The 22,255-nt window shown below is 34.9% G+C and overlaps 1 protein-coding gene across 3 annotated transcripts in view; it reads left to right on the forward strand.

Moving 5' to 3' along the window:
* Window positions 1-22,255, forward strand: part of LOC148949147 (transmembrane protein 62-like) — a 194,378-nt gene that overhangs the window by 137,890 nt on the left and 34,233 nt on the right. For all 3 annotated transcript variants that reach the window (XM_089092848.1, XM_089092847.1, XM_089092846.1), the window contains exons 8-11: window positions 2,618-2,765; window positions 6,963-7,085; window positions 11,202-11,283; window positions 16,530-16,658. In XM_089092848.1, the coding sequence (XP_088948974.1) occupies window positions 2,618-2,765; window positions 6,963-7,085; window positions 11,202-11,283; window positions 16,530-16,658 (482 nt within the window). The remainder of the gene's footprint in view (window positions 1-2,617; window positions 2,766-6,962; window positions 7,086-11,201; window positions 11,284-16,529; window positions 16,659-22,255) is intronic.

Consider the following 22,255-nt stretch of genomic DNA (forward strand, 5'->3'; position numbering starts at 1 on the left):
TAAGCTTCTGAATAAACTTAAGGAAATGCAACACTATCCTGTTTTAAGGTTCTGGATACATTCCCTACATTTTTAATTGTGCTTATCAGGCCTTTACTGGAATATTCATGTCTGATCTGGCATCTGCATCTTTCTATTGAACTTTGCAACAAAATTACGTCGGCGCAGAAGCGTCGGCACAGGATCATTTACGAAGAGAGTAAAATCCTAAAGGCTACTCCTTAATGACGCACGCCTTAATACCTTGAAAGAAAGGAACGATGGTATTTGGCTGCGTTTTTGCTAAATCTGCTATTTCCAATGCTAGCACTGAGGATATTTTTCCTTGCCTTCCAACCCTGCTAGAATCCATCTTTCCCGTTTAACCTCCTCAGTTGGCCTAACTTACTCACCAAATCTTGGTTTTACCGAGAGGTTTTGAAAGAGTTTCAATCTCTTTATCTTGGAGTACTTAATAAGAAAATTTGGGATTTTGGCAGAGCCACCTGAGGCTCCTGGCCACGTTCCTGTTCGCCCCGAAAACTTTTTATTTTTTATGTATACTTCTGCTGACATATTTTCTTCTATGTTAAATGTGTTAAAAACGCGTTTTTCAGTTTTGGTTGCCCTGAAATACTAATGCTCTAGACCAGTTTAGTAAAGCGCTAATAAAATTCATGATAATTGGAGTACTTAAATAATTCCCGATATATCCCCTAATTTTTACTTTTTTTCCCTGTGTAATTTGAACACTTAATAATATGAATGAATTTGTGTGAATTCGTAAACATGAGCAGTACATCAAAGACTAAGCTAAGTTGTGAAAGAAGTGGAGTTTCGCTTGGAAAGTCAGTTTTCATGTCCACCCGATGGAAAAAATATCGTGTTCATATAGTAAAAAATGGCTTCAACAAAATCATCATTCGCTTCGTTTCTGCTTCGAATCAGAGTTGAAAAAATTGGCTTGTCGGCTGGAAAAATTGTCAACAATAAATATTAACATCATGTACTGGGTACATGTTTTGTACTGGGAAAAATGTACTATAGTTACGCTTTTTCAGAAATGTATTTAGAATCAATTTCGTTACTAACCAAAAAGTTTTTTTTTGGGGGGGGGGGGGGAGAAAGAGATTTTACCGAATGGCTGGTCATTTTTACCGACTGTTTTTTGTCAATAATTATTATATTTTCTGTTTCGAAGACAGTACATAAAATCACTGCACGAGTCGGTAAAACCGATGCATTAACCAGCCGAGTTTTGGATTTCGGTACATATCATGTCGCTATTTTAATGCTGTTTATTTAACCAAATGGAAAATTTGGCACCATCTATAAAATGACGGGAGGAGTAGGTAAAACTGCTGCGTTTACGGATCAAGTTTGAAATATCTGTAGATAACATATTAGTGTTTTCATGGTTTTTGTTGAACCGAACAAACATTTTTAATGGCGTCGGAAAAATCTTGGCACAAAGCGCCACGATTTTACCGAATTATTATTTTTACCGAGTGACCAAAGTTATTGGGGGGAGGTCGTCCCCCCTCCTCCCATAGGTGACGGCCCTGTCTAGAATATCTGTATTTCTTCGATGGTGACATTTTCTAGGAAGTCTGAGAGAGATTCTTCAAAGAAAAAAAAAAGAAACTTTGAGGCTAAAGAGCTCCCGCATTGTGCCTTATCAGAGAAATGGAAGGAGATTAACATAGGTACAAACGAGCATAAGTTAAGATTTAGAAAAAAATACTTCTCTAATCTCCAATTAGATTTATTGAACGAAACCTCAAATTTCTCCCTACCGGAGGGCGTAAAACTTTAGAAGTAAGTATACCATAAAAATGTAATGTAAGAAACACAATTTTTTAAGAATAGAAAAATAATAATAAAAAAAAAACACAAAAAAACTCACATGTGCATTCAGAAAATACTTTTCAGAAAATGAATATATGCTTTGCTGAAAAGATAAACCACGCTACCTTAAAGGAGCGTAATATATCTAACAAAGTTGTTATACCCTCGAAAGCTAGCCCGCTTTAACCTATGGCAACAGCTAAACGGGTCTATTAATTTGTTATGCAGGCAACCTGTTATATGTGGATAATTAGACTGGGGAAAGAACGTGACAGAGGTTAACTTATCTTTTCCGTGTTGAAAAATTTTGTTCAGCTCCAATTTTTATTTCTATGACGTATTTTCGAAAGTTCGGTTAATGTGATTAATCACATTCAGCCCTAAGTGTATTCCAAAAAGGGAAGCCAAATAACCCTTATTTTGTATTTACATGTTATTACTGCGCACATCTCTGAGCCAGTAGAGAGAACAAATAACCTGATTAGTTAGTTGTATCAATTTTTTAAGCCAATGAGCGAAAGAAAAAGCTTCTGAATCACAACATTTTTCACAAGCAAATTACCTGCTTCTCAGTGGTTTCATTTTCAATCCTTTATACCTGCTAGATTGCACATGACCATGTTCACCGCGTTAGCTACGCTGGCCGTTTTTGCTTGATATACCTTACCTTCTTGTATCAGAACTTCATTAATTTACAACATAAAATAACTGAGAACACAAAATAACTGATTAAATATGTTGTTCTGATAATGACTTTGTGTTGTGATAATGTGCCAAATTTGCTTTATAGGATCCTTATTTTTTCAAAGTCTACTATCCGTCACTGCCAAGTGAAAATTGATGACGCAGATGTTGGGCAATGCCATCAGTCTGATGGTCCTCTTTTTGTTTTACCATGGAATCCTCAGGACTATTCGAAAGGGCTTCATAAGTTGGAGGTAATTTTGGCCTTATTATTAAGGTTAAATATAGACAGTTGAAAGATAAAAGTATGACTTTGGGGTAAATGACCTCCCTCCCCCTGAAACGTTTCTTCAAATCGTAAATTGGTCAGAAAATTTAAATAAAAGCACCATTTCTCCTAAAAAAAAAACTACAGAAAAAATTTCCTCGACTTTTGGTCGGAAAAATGCAGATAAAAAAAACCTTTATTTGAGACAGTAAGGCAAAATCAGTGGGAGGCAAATCCCTTTTTCACACTTTTGGTAACTCCCCCCCATCCCTCTCCCAACCGAATTTTTTCTTGGGAAAGACCTGGTAGAGGAGCCCATTTTTATTCTCAGTAGGCCTATATAGTTTTGAATGCAGCACACAGAACGCAACACAGTACATGTGGACACGACATACTTAAGCGCTGAAACTCTTAACATCAAGGATAGAGAAAATGAAATTTGATTCTGAATTGGTTACTTTAAAGATTACATAACCATATATCTATTAAAAAATAAGAAAAAATTGGGGCTTTAATTTTCAATAAAAAGTCCTCCATATGGAGTTGAAGGGTTTCGCTTCTAAAGGGCGGCTAATAAAGTCGAACTTCTAGTTAAGACAAAACAGAACATGAAAACATTATTTTAATGAAATGATAGGATAGGTTGTATTCAAGGCTTTCATTGGAACGGGGGTCATGGTGACTTCAGTCCCGAAGAAGACTAGATTTCGAAATCATCCTCATCCAACCTCCTCAAGCCCTCATTTCTCCTTAATCCCCCAACCTCCATAAAGACTTGGGTGTCATTTGCACTTTGTTGAAAAACAAAATATTTCCGAAATAATTCTTATTAATTCATTGTAATCCAGAAAAAACGGTAGAACTTCCTGGAATTCTTTTTTATCAATCATTATATCTTAAACAATCATTATAGCTTATTGGAAAAAAAACAATTCTGGGAAACGACTTTTTTCTAGGGAACTGACTTCAAATTTTTATTTCTCTCTCTTATCTGAAACTATGAAAGGGTCAGATGCGTCTATCGTTTTTTTTTTTTTTTTTTTTTTTTTTTTTTTTTTTTTTTTTTTTTTTGGCATTGGCAGTTTTGTTCTTTTTGGACAGAGGTGGAAAGCTATTGTTCTTTAGGTTAGTATGGCTAAATATAAAACGGAAATGTGTAACATAGAACGTCTCTAGAGCATCATATAAACATCAAGGAGGCACACTTGTGCCTCTTTAAAGAGGCGACCCACCAAAATGTTAAGCGATTTCCGGTCCTAGCGGTCGCAGAGAGACGGCGGTAATCGCATTTTGTAGCCTAAGCTCAAACTAATAAACCTGCACAATTTCACCCCCCCCCCCCCTCTGACTTTATCTTCATGGGGGAAAGTGGGCCGGAAGTTTCGATCCTCGCAACACAGCCCCCCTTTAACGTTGTTTGATCGGGCTGAAATTTAGAGGATAAGCTTTCGTAGGGCCTGGGAGCTTATCCTCAAAATTTCAGCTCAATCCTATCACTCCTTCCCTGTTTTCCAAAAACCAAATATTGCCACTTAATGTTCATCAAATTTTTTTTTTATCAGCCACGCCTACAGGCCACAGTTGGCAACGGATCCGGATGAATGAGGACTCATTCGAAGCGAAATTTGACCTGTTAGGGCCTTTTGATATTTTCAGACCGAAAAAATTATCCCCCGAATTTACATTTACGAAAAACCTCGTTTTCCCATAAGAGCCCATGTTAATTTTTCCCATCACATCCCCCCTTTAACGTTGTCCGATCGGGCGGAAATTTAGAGGATAAGCTTTCCTAGGGCCTGGGAACTTATCCTCAAAATTTCTTATCCTCAAAATCTCTTATCCTCACAATATTTTAAAGTAATCTGCAGTCAGCCTGGAATACCTTACCTGAGTTGGCTAGAAAGTTTCATTCGTTTGGTACCTTTAGAAGGACTGTAAATGAATCTATGATCTCTAGTTAATTAATTAATCATTTTTTTGGTTATTTTATCTTTTTCCTTTATCATTTCTTCTTTAGTGTCCACCTGCGGTTGACATCTCTAGTCCTAGTTGGAATGTTGGGTGGTTTGATAATTTTGTAAAGCAATTTACACTGGCTAGGTTTTTAGAGAGTATTCATGGATGATTGTTGCGGTTGACATCTCTAGTCCAAGTGGGAATGATCGGTTGTTTTGGTAATTTTTTAAAGCAATTTAGACTGGGTAGGTTTTTAGAGGGTATTCATGGATGATTGTTGCGGTTGACATCTCTAGTCCAAGTGGGAATGATCGGTTGTTTTGGTAATTTTGTAAAGCAATTTACACTGGCTAGGTTTTTAGAGGGTATTCATGGATGATTGTTGCGGTTGACATCTCTAGTCCAAGTGGGAATGATCGGTTGTTTTGGTAATTTTTTAAAGCAGTTTACACTGTCTAGGTTTTTAGAGGGTATTCATGGGTGATTGTTGCGGTTGAAATCTCTAGTCCAAGTTGGAATGATCGGTTGTTTTGGTAATTTTGTAAAGCAATTTACACTGGCTAGGTTTTTAGATGGTATTCATGGATGATTGTTGCGGTTGACATCTCTAGGCCTAGTTGGAATGCTGGGTTGTTTTGGTAATTTTGTAAAGCAAATTACACTGGCTAGGTTTTTAGAGGGTATTCATGGATGATTGTTGCGGTTGACATCTCTAGTCCATGTGGGACTGATCGGTTGTTTTGGTAATTTTGTAAAGCAATTTACACTGGGTATGTTTTTAGAGGGTATTCATGGATGATTGTTGCGGTTGACATCTCTAGTCCAAGTGGGAATGATCGGTTGTTTTGGTAATTTTTTAAAGCAATTTACACTGGCTAGGTTTTTAGAGGGTATTCATGGATGATTGTTGCGGTTGACATCTCTAGTCCTTGTTGGAATGCTGGGTTGTTTTGGTAATTTTGTAAAACAAATTAAACTGGCTAGGTTTTTAGGGGGTATTCATGGATGATTGTTGCGGTTGACATCTCTAGTCCAAGTGGGAATGATCGGTTGTTTTGGTAATTTTGTAAAGCAGTTTACACTGGCTAGGTTTTTAGAGGGTATTCATGGATGATTGTTGCGGTTGACATCTCTAGTCCAAGCTGGAATGATCGGTTGTTTTGGTAATTTTGTAAAGCAATTTACACTGGCTATGTTTTTAGAGGGTATTCATGGATGATTGTTGCGGTTGACATCTCTAGTCCAAGCTGGAATGATCGGTTGTTTTGGTAATTTTGTAAAGCAATTTACACTGGCTAGGTTTTTAGAGGGTATTCATGGATGATTGTTGCGGTTGACATCACAAGTCCAAGCTGGAATGAACGGTTGTGTTGGTAATTTTGTAAAGCAATTTACACTGGCTAGGTTTTTAGAGGGTATTCATGGATGATTGTTGCTGTTGACATCCCTAGTCCAAGTTGGAATGAACGGTTGTTTCGGTAATTTTTTAAAGCACTTTACACTGTCTAGGTTTTTAGAGGGTATTCATGGATGATTGTTGCTGTTGACATCTCGAGTCCAAGTTGGAATGATCTGTTGTTTTGGTAATTTTGTAAAGCAATTTACACTGGCTAGGTTTTTAGAGGGTATTCATGGATGATTGTTGCGGTTGACATCTCTAGTCCAAGTTGGAATGATCGGTTGTTTTGGTAATTTTGTTAAGAAATTTACACTGGCTAGGTTTGTTTGGCTAGGTTAATTGTTTGAGTTTTTTTCTCGTGTTATTGTCTTTTATTTTTTTTAGTTGCAGCATTGTCGTAACAATAATAAAATAATAACGTTGTTCAACGTTTCGTTTAAAGTCTACCTAATATCTTCGGATTCGATTCTATTAAGCGTAGTCTTATTCAGGGAATAGTAGAAAAAAAATAACATTGTTTCATTACTTATTATTCTACAACTAAATTTGCTACAGCTAACACTGTTTAAATATTTTCTATTATTTTCTTTTCTCCACAAAATTCCGGCTATAGAGCCTCGCAGGGAGTTATTTGATGTTTTTGCTTATGTTATTGTGTTGTTGTTTTCTTTTCTTTTTTTCTCTCTGTACCTGCATTCCTGGCCATAGAGCCTTGGGAGGGGGGGATTAAACTTTTTGTTGGAATAAATCTATCTATCTATCTAATTTTATAGTGTTTCTTTATGGAAAGTGAAACCACTAAATATTTAGAATAAATTTCTTTTTTAGGTATCGGCAATGGATTCTGATCTTCAGACAAGGAATGAAACAATAATTTTCTCGCTTGATGGTTCCAGAGAGCCTTTTCCATTTGGAGGTCGGTTTGCTCTCATGAGTGATGCAGTTACAACAGTAAGCGAACTTTATATATTCTTTTAACGTAAATAATTAGACAAAAGTAAGGTTCGTGAGACTTTTAGAAATTTGAAAAGTTTTGAAATAAAACTAATGCAGATAAGCGTCAAAAGTCTCATTTTGAGTCGTTTGACTTTCCTGCTAGTTATTGTGTGAAGTAGTTATTGTGTGAAGTAGTTACTGTGTGAAGTAGCTAGCTATTGTGTGAAGTTGTTTATTGAAATATTCACTATGCAGATTTTTTGCCGATAAATATTTAGTTTTTGGCCTTTTTAGAAGAAATAATTAATCAAACAATTAATAAATAATGACATATATATTAATATCATATTATAATATATTATAAACAATAATATATATATTAATAAATAATAATAATATATAATTAATAAATAATAAAACAATTGTTAATAAAACAATTCTTGCTTCATAATATACATAAAACTTGTAGACAACAGTTTTTCATGGTCGCTTTCACTTTCTTCACATATTTCCCGCTTTCTTTTCTTTTTCTTGTTATACAAATATCATCTTCCTTTGTTCTCATTATCTCGTGCATTCGTATTTTAGATATTTTACAGTTTCATGTCGTCAAGGTGGCTGAAGATAGTTCCAGTATTTTATTTAAGAGTTGTAGATGACGGTATAGTTGAAAGACCTGTAGAATGTTATAGATGACGTTTTTTGAAAATAAAATGGTCAAAAATTTTTAAAATGCTCCCTTGCTATCATGAATATATAGATGACGTTTCATCGCCAGTATTTGACTCACAATCTATATTATTATCCAGTAAGCTTATCGCAGATCATTTCTGGTCTTCGTTCTCGGTGCTAACAAAAGGCTCCTCCTACTTCTTCGTTCAGTTATGGATCAGTGTGTTTGCGTCTATCAATGAGACATGGTTACTAAGTGAATTAATCGTAATAGCGGGTTTCCACTTGTTTCCGATTGTTTCGCGTCTGACTTGTCTACCCGTGAAAAGATCTGATGCCGCCTATGTTTCTACGTTCTCTGGAGCACTCGCACCCCGGTCCGGGTTTTTATAATGGGTGAGATAGGGAATGATCATACTGGATAATTATATAAACTGTGATTTGAATTATGAATACACGTTATAAAAGGAAAATCATATATTTATAAGATAAAGTGGAAATAAATGAAGTCGGAAATGATTCAGAAAATCTGTTGTCTACAAGTTTTTCTGCACATCATGAAGTTTTTCGTTAACTTGTTTCTTTGTAACGAGGCCAACCAATAAATATTTACCCATTTGCCATGCATGTTTTGTTTCATACAGGTTCGAAACTTAAATGAAGAATTTTAAGATACAAATTTAATTACTTCAGATTCAAATTCAACGTAATTTAAAAAAACAAACTAGATATTATTTTAACTTAATTTGAAGTTGTTTCTTCATTTGCTCAATTAATTATTATTAATGAAGTAGTTTGGGGTACGATAAGGTTGGAATTATATTAAATTAGAATTATGTGGATGAATGTTTCTTAACTTCGCAAAAAATATGATTTTTGGCAATTCTGGGGAGTTCCCGGAATATGGCCGAAGACTAAGTTATTCAAATAGATTCAGAGAGAAAAAAATGACAGAATTTAAACATCAGTTTAAATTGAAGAATTTTAATTTTCGTATTTAATTATTTCAGATTCAATTTTTATATAATCTAAAAAATTTAGACCAAATCTTAAGTTTCAAATTTAATTGAAGCTTTTGGTTTTACGTAGTAGTTTATGTTGAGTTTGATCTATGCTCAAGGACAAACATTTTGCCGCTATGCAGCTTTTCGTACAAAAGTTGCTTTGATATTCGATGACATGTGTCAGAAGTGAAAAGACGGCACCAGGCCACTGTGAATATGGTCAGTGGCATGAATTCTAAGAAGAGCTCGATCATGTAAAATGACACTAATTTTTAATTTGGATATATGTAAAAGGTAATCAAATTACCCTTTTGCATTAATTAATTCGATAAGCTCACTTCTTTCGAACTCCAATACAGTAATTTGATTAGTTTTCAGCATTCTTGCTTTGAATTAAGTGTTAGGTTAGTGTCTATTTTAATCACAGTGAAGAAATGTTTTTCTAAGGTTTGATAACATTTTGTCAAATGAGGGTTTTAGTATAGTTTTATGTTATTTATTTTTTGGTCATTGCCAAAAATATCATCGCAAAAAGTTTAGCTGTTTTTTTTTTTGTTTACTTGGTTTGTTTTTCTGTTGTTGGGCACTGTTGCTTTTTTTTGTCGTTGCAAAAAAGTGTCGTCGATTTTCTACCACTCCGTAAAAGTGAGTGAAAATTTTGTCCGAATTTTTGAATATTTTCTTGTTTGAATTTTGAAGTTTCGCAAAAAACTTCAATGTTGAAGTTGTTCAGTGTTGAAGTGTTGTTGGACTCTCTTCGCAAAAAGTGAGCTCATTATCTAATAAAGCCTATGTTTTTTTCGGACAACGTGTCAATGTTTTTTTTTCCTGTAAAACTGCTACTGCTTTTTTGTGCTTTTCGGAGAAAGTATTGTTCTTATTGACTGAATCAAACAAGCCATAAAAATTATAGAAAGTAAAACATTAGGAAGCAGAAGTAGAAAGTAGAAAAATAATTTTCCGTAAGGCCTAAAATAAGGCCATTGAATATTAAAAAGGTTTAATATTAGTTTGGCTGTTTCCATACTGAATATGCTAAATAAGGCCATAAACAAGGCCATAGAATATTTGAAAAATTTTATCAAGCTAATCTGATAAACTCCATATTAAAATAAACTGAACAAGTGCATTGAGTATTAAAAAGATTAAATTGGCCAGTTTGGCTGTTTCCATACCTAAATGTTGTAAACAAGGCCATTGAATATTAAGAAAAATTCATTAAGCTAATCTGACTAACTCCATACTAAAGTATGCTAAACAAGGCCTTCGAATATTAAAAATACTTTATTAAGCCAATTTCTATTTCAATACCAAAATTTGCTAAACAGGGCCATTGAATATTAATTTTTTTTTTTTATTAAGGCTGTCTAACTAACTCCCCATTAAAATGTGCTAACAAATATTTTCTACAGACTGAAACACTTAGAATTTTGATTGTTTGCTAGAAAAGCATAAAGTTAATTTCTCACGTTTGAACCAACTTTCTGGTCCTGGAAATTCTCTCTTTCTTTTCCTTTCTGTTCCTGGAAAGGGTCTGGTCCTGGTTACTTGCTGGTACCGGAAATGGTGCTATTTGAGCTACAGGCTACTAAAAAGGGTATACCGGTAATGGTGTTTTTGAAATTTCGTATTTTGGAAATGTGGGGCTTACTGCTCAAAATCATGGTTGACAACGGACATCTAGTAAACCGAAATTAAGTTACAAAACAAGAAAGGGATGTTTGCTTCAAAATGGTATAAAAAAGGTTTGATTCAAAAGTGTAAAAAATACATTAAAATATTTTTTTAGGTTTCAATGGTCTAAACAGATCTTTGTCATCGTTGAACAACCGACAAAATGGTTTAATTTCCTTCAGCGTTTCCTTTTCTTTTATTTAATCATCCCTGAAATCGTGTTATTTGACCAAATAATGTATTCCTTAAATTCTTGTTTGGTGGGTGTTTTAGAAAAAAAGCAATAATATTAGAACGTTAGACAAAGTTCTTAGTGATAAAGATAACACTGGAAAATATCTTAGCGAAATTTGACAAAAGTTAAGTGGGTCATTCCCTGTCCTTTAGATTACTTGGAGGGGCATTGCACACTTCCTGCTACTTGAAGGCTGTCGTCGAAAACTAGAATTTTTAGGAAAACTTATTTCTAGCTTATGACATTAAAAATGCTCCAAAAGAAAATTATATAAGAAAAAAGCAAAATATTAAAGCAGTTTAACAATGATAAGAATAAGAAAAATTGTATCTTTTCGGCGGTTTGGTGTCTAATGAAGACCGGCTCTTAGTTGAGGGAACTACAAAATTGCTTCAAATGTTCAAACATTTTTCTTTGTCTATGTTCTCTTAATTAATCTTTACTTAAGTTATTTAATTTTTGATTAATTTTTATGTTTAACTAATTTAATTATATTTTTTTTTAGCAATTTTTGAATTTTTTTGTTATTTAATTTTTATTATTTAGGCTCAGTGTTTGTTTGGCTTCCTTTTTGCTGCCTGGATTCTTCCTCTTTGTATTTTAAGAATTTGCCATTATCGAATATTGGGTAAGTTTTATCATCTTCAGTATTATCCTTTTATATTCCTTATCCTTTTATATTCTTTTTTATCCTTCTTATATCCTTTAACCTTTAAGTTTTATCCTTTTATCCTTTTGGGTAAGTTTTATCCTTTTAAAATAGATGTAATAAATAAAATGAAATAATTGTTGGTATTACCAACAATAGGTTTTATTATAAAATCCTATTACCAACTTGGTAATTTTTTTACCGATAAAGAAGCATGTCAAGATATACCGCGCGGTTCCAGCGCTGAGCATCCGTATTTCCTTCTATAATTACTTCTTTTACTTCTGTGGTGATATGCTTAATATATGCTTAATTCCTTCTATAATTACTTCTATACTTCTATTTCTTCTATAATTACTTCCGTATTTCCTTCTATAATTTCTTCTTTTACTTCTGTGGTGATATGCTTAATATTGCCTATGCTTAATTGAAGGCTTAATATGAAAGCCCCTCTATGTGCTTAATAAAAACTGTGTTAAATAATACTTCACACTGTCTGAAAGCAGATCGCATGAGCAATTCTTATATCTGAATTAAATTAAAAAAACAAATTTTTTCTACTGAAAATAAGGAGCAACAGTAAAACTTTAAACGAACAGAAATTATTTCGTATATAAGGGGGTTGCCCCCTTCTTAATACTCCTGTCTTCACGCTAAGGTTTTAAAGAACTTTCAAAAAAGGTTCTGATTCTAATTACACGGCCCTTGTGTTTCAGGAATCGTTCTTAAAGAATTAGGACAAAAGATCGAACTTTAGCGTAAATAGCGGGATATAGAAAAGCACATAATGAACAATTTCTGTTCGTTTTAAGTTTTAATGTTGCTTCTCACTCTCAATAGAAAAAACTTGATTTTTTTTAAATTTAAATTCTGATCGTTTTTCGAATAATCTATGGAAATCCACGCCCTTCGTGGAGAATCTCTCCCATGAAAAATTCCGCCATAGAAAGTTCCTCCCACGTAAAATTCGTCCGCCGGAAAATTACCCTCGGGTCAATTCCATCCTCGCTGCGCCTGAAAAATACTCCTTAGCATATTTCATTTGAAGAAAGACTTGTTTTTATTTAATTTCTGATCCTTTTTAAAGTCATGGGGGATTCCCTCCGTCATGGGGGACCCCCCCCCAATGGTAAGTTGGCTATATATCTCCCATAGAGAGTTTCTCCCGTGAGAAATCCCCCCCCCCCCCCACGTAGAAATCCCCCAGATGATTCCAACTCCGCTGAAAATTTCCCCCGGACAATTCCCCCAAGGCATCTCCACATGTAAAATGTGGAGATGCCTCCAGTATATACCCCCCCCCCCCCGCGGAAAGTGCCTCCGGTAAATACCCCTCCCCCTGCGGAAAATGCCTCCGGTAAATTAAACGAAAAAATTGGCCTCCGGTAAATTTACCGGAGGCCAACGAGAAAGTACGATAAATTAAACGAATTTTGGATAAAAATTCTGGTAAATTCCCTCTGTGTAAAATTGTTCCTGGAAAGTTCACCCCCGGAAACTTCCATCCCAGTTAGAAATACTTCCGTGGAAAATTCTTCCCCATAAAATCTCCCCTCCCCTGAAAAATGTCGGTACACTTCCCTATAACAAATGCTATATGTAAACAATGGGCAAATTTTATAACTTGCGGCCCTTCCTCCAGTGGCTCTGGGAGGGGGCCATATCATCTCCAAAGACATAGCTACTGTACCTTTTAACTATACTGAACAAAATGGCTATCTTAAAATTTTGATCAGACGACTTTTGGAAAAAGGGGGCGTGGGGGTTTAGTTGCCCTCCAATATTTTTGGTCACTCATAAAGGGCACTAGAACTTTAAATTTCCCTTTGAATGAGCCATCTCTCTGTATTCTAGGACCATTGGTTCGATAAGATCACCCCTGGGCAAAAACTTAATAACACATTTATTAATAACTAATAAAAGTATAAAACAAATAAAATGAAGACGTATCCGTGATCTTTTTTCTGGCAAAAAATAGAAAATTCCATATTTTGTAGATAGAAGATTGTAACCTCTACAGTATGGTTTTCTGATACGCTGAATGATGGTGAGATTTTTAATGAGGTTCTTTGACTTTTTGGGTGTTTTCCCTTTTTTCGAAAATTAGGCAAGTTTTCTCAGCCTCGTAGCCTTTGATGGGTAATACCAAACTTAATTAATCTTCTTAAAACCTAATTAACCAACTCATTCTGGATATGGGAAAGAGAGGTGTACAGAAGGACATCCTACTACCCATTAAAGACATGTACGACCACCTACAGGCTGAACTCCTACTTCCTGGCCATGGTCGAGCCCTCACTGAGTATACACCAGACGTGATGCTGTCCTACCGAGAGGAATCGAGTGCCCAGTAAAAAAGGGTACTCGACAAGGATCAGTCGAATCTCCTTCTTCCTTTAACATCTGTATCATTGAGCCACAGTCTACTATCGAGACAACATGCATAGCTCGTGGTATAGACGTTACAATGATAGCCTACACCGATGACATTCTGAACCCCAGCCGCACAGTCGCAGGTACAGAGACCATCTTCTCCACACTACAATCAAATTATAGTTGCATTGGCCTTGAATTTAACCCGTTGAAGTCGGAGATTCTTCTGTTCAACTGGCGCCAAGAAGAGGTCTCGTCTGTGAAGCTGGGAGGATTATCTGTAGCCCCTGTCCCGAAAATTATTTACCTAGGTTTACCAATTGGAAAGGATCTCAAAACTACCCGCTCCCTTCTTATTGATCATCTCCGTAAACGTCTGGCTTTTGCTTACAGTAGAGTAGTTTCATCTAAAATCCGTTTCAACCGTTTAATTCTGGCTCGACTTCATAACGCAGTATCTCTTCCCCATTTCCTGTATCTAAGCCCATTTTAGAGAATTTTTCCCGATCCAGAGAAAAGAAAGCTCAGATCCGCGTTTTTTAAGTATGCAAAGTTTTTGTTGCGGCTCCCGCCGTGGACAAGAAATTCGCACCTTGTTAAAAATTTTAAAATTTCGGACCCGACGGCAGCTATAAATGAACAAATTAAACAGTACGACGAGAAAGTTTCTTCCCACCCTTGGTACCGTTTGCTACGGCAGTGAATCGCTGTCCATTTAATTTTGTTCGCCCTAGTGCCTCGTCCCTTCTTTTTTCTTTCGTTTATAGTCCGTCCGTGTTTTCCTTTTGTTATAGACGGGCTACAAATAAATAAAGATTTAATTAAAAATGGGGAAAGCCTTTCTTGCCTCAAATCTATGAAGTGCGAGTCTATGATCTTATCGTCGGTTGCTTATTTAATTAAGTTAGCTGTATTTGCGTTAACATTGTAATTGTTACAATTTTAAATTTAATGATGATTTAGTCTCTTTTACTAAGAGTCCAATTTATGTGACGCCGGTTATTCTCAATCTTGGTGTCAATTTTTCTCTGATAATATATTGTGTATATTACTAACAATTTATTTGTCTATGTATTATCCATTAATTTAGGCATAGTGTTTTAAGTAAAGAAGTAAAAAAATCCATCATTGAATAATCTCCTTGTTTCTGATATTTATGTATATCGGAGTGAATGAATCATTTGTTGAGAGTAATCTGAATTCAAGACCAGCGGATGAAAGTGTCGTTTAATTGTTTTAACGTCTCTTGTAATATTTAGACTAGTTGATATGATTATCTACTGTATATTTTTAATTCACTGATGATTATTTTGTTTAATTTTTTACCAATTGCGGCTTGATGCAACGATGCTCACATTGCTTATGTTTGTTCAGTATTTGGGAGTTTAAAAAGTAAAATGTCACGTACCTGCAGTGCAGTGTATAATTGAGTATTTGTTTCTTGTCTTTGTAATTTGTTCGATGTGTCTTTTTTTTGGGGGGGGGGGGTCTTTTTAGTGATACTCCGTCTTTTGAACCTTTTTTTTTTACGGGAAATAAATAAATAATAATAATAATATATTTGGAGCGAGCATAATAAGCCGATTTTTGATATGTCTATTGATATCAACATTCCATTTTTTAGAGCTATGGTTACTATTGAGCCGCGTCGCTCCCTACTTACAGGTCGTTACTACAAACTGTTTGATAGTGAACACAGTTTAAGTTCTGAATCTGTTGATACGTTTGTCGTTTCAATCTCGATTTAGTATGTTACAACCCGAGAGGCGCTTAACTAAGCCCCAGATTGTGTTCCCATTGGCAACTATGGGATTCCTATATAGTATAAAGAATAAAAAAAATAAGAATACAAAAAAAAATAATTTGCGTTAGAAATTCTGTCAGAAAACAAGAAAGTATATGGTATTTAATGGCATTCAAAACCCCGTTGTTTTTTAAGCCTTTATTTCGTCCATGCAACTTCCTGAATAGTGCAAAAATATGTACCTAACCTCAAGTGATTACTTGTTCGGTTCTACCCCGAATTATTCGATCTCTTAGGTATTAAGTAAGCTAAGTTCACTTCTATAATATAGGAATAAGACATAGCTGAGGATTAATCTAGGTCTGCGTATCCTGTTAGCGGAGAAATGGCAATAATATTCAAATCTACTTAACATGTTTTAATACTTTGCTGTTTGCAGTCTATTAAAGTAAATTGCAAATAAATATAAGTTAATGAGCTAATAACACAATTAGCACAAAATTGAATTCGAGTGGATTCTATTGTAAGGAATCCCGTTGCCATTTAATATCTCCTTCTGAAAAAATTAGTAATACTAGGTCAAGAATGTATCCAGGGGGCGTTGGGGCCTGGGCACTCCGAAATCCTACATTTACTAGAATTTTAGGGTGCTTCTTGCTTAAAATTTCACTTAGAATTTGTTTTTATTAACCCCTCTATGTCTTATTAGCCCCCCCCCCCCCCCGAAAAAAGTTTCTGGGTATGTGTCTGTGATAGGCGGCAATATTAAGGCGTCACAGCTAGGCTAGATTACCAATTTGTCATATCTCTGCTTTGTAGGAATTCGTGTCCCTCACTGTGTGTCAAAAATTACGATGTATATATTTTCGATTCATAATATTTTTTGCAGGGTCTTGCACCGAGATCTCTTTTCAATTTAAAATCCTCGGTCCATCAACGAAGGTGATAAAGACGTTATATCAAATACTTGCTGGTCATATTTAGCATGTTTTACCTAACCACAAGAGGTGCTGAACTAAGCTATAGTTACTTTACCAATATGACTTAGGAAATTTCCAATATTCTTCTTATCTAGATTAATGGTGTTTGCTTATAATTTTTTTTTTAGATGGTGCGTTTGTTAAGCCAAGATTATCTAACGATTTTTGTGGACGTTGGACCCGAAATTTTTGGATTGCAGCAGCAACCGATCGTATTTTCATATTTATTACGTTGGGCATGGTTTATCTACTGATAGGTAAGGCAACCTCTGTATTTCCTACCTAATCTGTAATCAACATTTATATGTTTAAAATAGTGTTTCAGTGAGTGGAATAGAAAAGATGACATTTAGCTTTCATAAACCACCGGATAGAAGATTTGAAAAGGAGAGCTACTTTAGTGAACTTTATTTATAGGTTTACAGAGACACGTAACAAGATTTCAAGATTTTCAAGATTCAACAACTTTACTAAAAATGATTCATGCCGGCTTTACGACCGGTTACAAATAAAGCACATATATGCTTGAAAAACTACTAAATTATAAAACTAACCAAATCATCACTGAAATAAACAAAAATAAAGAACAATAAAGAGATAATAATAATAATTACTGACTAATAAATTATGAGAAAAAAAATGATAAAAAGAAAAATAAATAAATAATAAAAAAACAATATAATAGAACGAATATATTAATAACAGAACAAAAAACAAAATTACTTAATTTGTCCTCTCTTGTCTTCCAGCCCCACACTCACCAACCGCCCGCAAGGAGATACTTCTTTAGCCGGTTTTCAAATTGTGGCACACTTTCAGCTTCCCGAATTGAGTCTGGAAAGGTATTCCAGACCACAGGACCCGAGTGCCTTGCCACATGGTTAGAACGAACCGTACCTCTTAGCTCACTTACTAGGTCTCCAGCATTTCTCGGAGATAAAATGAGTTAAAACGAAAAAAAATACTAAAAACATCAGGCGCTAAACCATTCAAACTCTGAAACACAAAAATACCCATATTAAAATATATAGTGTCACCAACATTTAAAATCACAATATCCTGAAAATTAACTCTGTACTTAAAACTCCTGTATCATACTTACCAATTAATCTCACTGCATTATTTTGCTGAATCTGCACTCGTTTAAAATTGCACGTAAAATTACTAGCCCAAATAATACATCCATAATTTATATACAGCGCAATCAAAGAATGGGATAAAAGAACTAAAACATGAGAAGGTAAATATGTTGAAAACGTCTTAAAATCCCAAGGCCACGGACTACCTTACACGCAACCATATCACCGTGTCTTCTCCAACTGAGGTTCTGATCGAGAATGAATCCTAGGTAACACACTTCCTCAACCTGCTTTAGTACATCACCATTTATTGCTATTTCACTGGGAAGATTTGGGGACAACACCAGTCCGACTAAACAGAATATAGTTACTCTTTGCCACGTTAATGCTAAGTAAGCTAATGCCTACGAAGTCACTCAACCATTGGAGAGCTCTATTTGCTTTCTGGACCAATTCTTCAAGAGTCTTTACTACCACAACAAGTACTGTATCGTCAGTGAAAGATGTCATAGACACACCAAAAGTATAGAACCGCATACTGTCGACATACACTAAATGCAACAGGGTTCCTAAGACGGAACCCTGAGGAACTCCACATGAAACAGGAAAAAACTTACAAAACTTCTCCCCTAGATTTATCCTAACTGACCTACCATTTAAATACGAACTAAACCAATCCAAACATCTCCCTTTTACACCCAAATCCCTTAATCTATCCAATAAAATACTAAATCAACGGTATCGAACGCTTTTTTTAAATTTATAAAAGTACTAACACAATATTCACCCTTTTCCAAAGCTAAATTTACATTTTTTAAAAGATGTCGTACAGCATGCGAAGTCGAATGGCCCTTCCGGAATCCAAACTGTCCATCATGCAATGCATGCAGGCTCGTGAGGTGATCATAAAGTCTCCCATGGATAACTTTTTCATAAACTTTCGGAAACACTGGCAAAACAGAAATTGGCCTCCAATTTAATATATCCATTTGAGTGACCCCTTTGTAGAAAGGGAGAATCTTTGCTGCTTTCAATAATTTAGGAAAATCTTCCTTTTTCCTTGATAAATTGATAGGTGCTCTAGCACAGGAAGAATGTACACTAGAATTGATCGAATAGTCTTCAGGTTAACACCATCCAACCCAGCACTGTTGGATCCAATCGAGCTGATGATTCAATCGAGGCTTTCAATTGAAAGCCTACCCACCTTAATTTTACGTACACTTTACCAAGATCATGCCACATATTCAGTTAGATGCTTTAATTTTACAGGTTTTCTTGCCTAACCCAAGTCCCTGACCAAATTTTATTGAAGCATAAACATGCCTCACTGGCATTCCATCCTGGTGTTGGGTATCCTAGTCTAATTCATTTTGGGGCCCTTGTCCTCACTGATATTCATAGATTTATAGGAAAAATATTTTCCACTTTATAGTCCATTTTTGAAACGACTTTTTTTTTTTGTCTAAATATTTTTGTAGCGATAATGGGCCAGATTTTGTTGCAACAAGAACGGTAGGGGGCTGGGGTCATTTGCCATTCCTTCTAGATTTTGATCTAGAAGGTATCTGGCAATTGTGTATGTGAGTAATTGTATATTATATATTTCAGTTAGTCTGTTTTAGTTTTATATATATATTTTTTTAATTATACTTTTTTAGTTTTAGTTTCTAGTTTTTTTTTTTTTTCTCTACGCTGAAGACACCTTGTTGTATACGGGCGAAATCTTCGTTTGATTTGTGTTCTCATCGTTTTCCTTTACTGGCTATAGACCACTTTGTCATCTTTATTCATTTTTTGTCTAGATTTTAATAAATATATTTTTTGCTATTTTCATAAAAAAAAACTGGAAAAAAAAATTCCCTGGACAAATCTTTTGCTCTGAAAAGCGTAAAAATATCATTTTACCTCTTTTGAAAAAAATGAGGATGATTTCAGATATTTTCCTTTTGGTTGGGCACGATGTTATGATTTTGATTTTGTTGTCACAAAAAGAAAGTTTTTTTTTATAAAAAGTGTTGGATAGTTGTTGGAAAATATCAATGGGTACATGGAAAGCATTGGAAAGCTGGATAGCTGCAGAAGGTTTGAAAGCATATTCTGGAAAAAATTCAAAGCGCTAATTTTTTCTATGGTTTGTGTATTTTAAGAAGATTTTAGGGGATATTACAAATTTTTGGCCTTATTTTGCTAACTATTTTATTATTTGCTTGTTCTGAGTTATATCTCTCCCATTGCGAAGAATGGGGAATTAATTGTGCCTCGATCTTTCTAATTTTGTTTTCCTTAAAGGATATTTTTCATCTAAAGCTAAAAAATTTGGCCCCTGGACAGTAAGGCTAATTAGGGACAATCACAGATTTATACAGCTTGCATAGGGACGATTGGGGACTAATTGGCTTGTATGCCACCTGTCTTTATTAATTTTAGGGGTTTCTGTCTATTTATATTCTTTTGCTCTTCCTTTTATTTTATCGTATTTTTTTTTTTTATATGCTGCGGTTTATAACGATTTATTATATTTTTCTAGCACTATTGAAGAAAAGTAAAGACAAGTAAAAGGTTTTAGGCGAGAAGGATCCTATAGGATAAAAAAATGATAACTTAAGCATTTTAGGGTGGGCATAGTATTTTGTCATTGCAAAATATGATCCGATACCTACTCAATGGTTTTCTTTTTTCGTTCCATCTACCTAGCATTGTTTTTCATGCTTTAATTTATCTGAAAGGGAACCTGACCAAGGAAACAAGTGCTAGGAAGATTAGAACGATTTTCTCTTTTCCTCTTACCTAAAGCTAGGATTTAAATTGGAAATTTTTGCAAAAGAAAGGTGTATATTCTGAAAACTAGCTCTGCTGAAAGTTTATTCCATGTCCCCACTGATATATATATATATATATATATATATATATATATATATATATATATATATATATATATATATATATATATATATATATATATATATATATATATATATATATATATATATATATATATATATATATATATATATATATATGTGTGTGTGTGTGTTAGTGTGCGTTTATATATATATTATTTTGCTTACTGGCATCGTCTTTCGAATGTGATATCGATTATATATGTCCCTGGTATATATAGTGAGGGTAATTTGAGTATTGATGCCTCATATAGTTTATTAACTTGCTGTTAAGTAATAATCTTGAGTTATTTGACCAAAAACAAAAAAAATAATTAAGGGAACGAAGGAAACAAGGGTGATTTTCAGCTAGTTGAAAAAACGAAGTGAAAGGGCAAAACCTGATATTCCGGCAAGGACCACCGACAAGGACAACTTTCTTTTTCTTTTTTTTTTGCTTTCAACTGGCTGAAAATCACCCTCCTCTTCTTGGTTTTCTTAATTATTGTAATTTTTGTCAAACGTCGTGGTACGGAAAACATACGACAACGGAAAAAACGAGAACAAACAAAGAAAATGCAAATATTTTGGCCGAGATCTCCGCCCAGCCGTCCTCAGTGAAAAAAAGGATAAAATATACACTGAAGTCCACGAAAGGAAATAAACAAACATCGAAATAGTAATCAAAATGAAGAGGCACCTTCACAAGTGTATTGTAAAAAGGTGACTGAATTTGTTATGCTTAGCCAGTTGGTCTCAGTGCTTATTTCTACTTTTTTCTACTTTGGATTTTCTAGTTGAGGACTTAGATTATGCTGAGGATTTAAGCATCCTAGATGAAAGTGTGAGCAAAATGAATGAACTTTTAGAGGTTGTGTGAGTTCATGGGGCTAGAATAGGTTTGAAGATTAATGTTAAGAAGACTAAGTCGCTAAGAATAGGAATAAGTGAAGATTAAAAGGTGAAGTTGGGTAACGAAAAGATCGATCAAGTGAACAGCTTTGCTTACCTTGATAGTGTTATTAGTAAAGACGGTGGGAGCAGTGAAGATGTTAAAAGTAGAATAGCCAAAGCTCAGGGTGTTTTTTTCACAATTGAAAAAAGTTTGGAAGAACAGAAAGATAAGTCTGCCAACCAAGATTAGAGTATTGGAAGTTACAGTGATGGTAGTGGTCAAATATGGCTCTAAAGTATGGGCGCTTCGAAAAACGGACGAAGATTTGCTGCATGTTTTTCAGAGAAATTCCCTACGGATTGTTCTGAGAACCCGACTGACGTACCGTATTTCAAATAGTAGGCTGTACGAAAAGTGTGGTTCAATCCCGCTTTCTTGGCTCTAATGAGAGAAAGGTTGAGATGGCTAGGGCACGTTCTGCGGATGACAGATTGTCAAAGATTATTCTTTTTAGCCAACCGTCTAGGGCTAAACGGAAAGCAGGTCGTCCTCGTCTGGGGCGGAAGGATATCGTAAAGAAAGATTTAAGGGAAATGGGAACTTCCTAGGAGTATGTAAAGAGGGAGGCTTTGAATCGATGGGGATGGAGGAGGAGCGTGCGTAGCTGTGTTGGCCTCAGGGGGCTTGGTGCTGCAGTGAGTTATTATTATTATCACTAGTAGTTAGGATTACGATCATGAGACTAATCAATAGAATAGGCTGCGAAGCCGGCAGTGGCTAGCAAGGGCAAAGATAGTTGGCAGTGAAAAAAATGTATTTAAATAACCAAGAAGAAAAGAAAATAACTAAAGTTATTCATGAATCGCTATGGTTGGCAACCCTGTTGCTGCAGAATCTTAATGAGGCTGTCGTAATATGCCGTAGAAAGTCTCGCACGTGGGTAACTGAATACTTTACGTTATGTAGTCATACGGAGCAAAGTTTGTCCATAACGAAGA

This window comes from Artemia sp. Qi Xiang Cuo, chromosome 8 (genome assembly GCF_049724085.1).
Source record: "Artemia sp. Qi Xiang Cuo chromosome 8, ASM4972408v1, whole genome shotgun sequence".
NCBI classification, from domain to species: Eukaryota; Metazoa; Arthropoda; class Branchiopoda; order Anostraca; family Artemiidae; genus Artemia; species Artemia sp. Qi Xiang Cuo.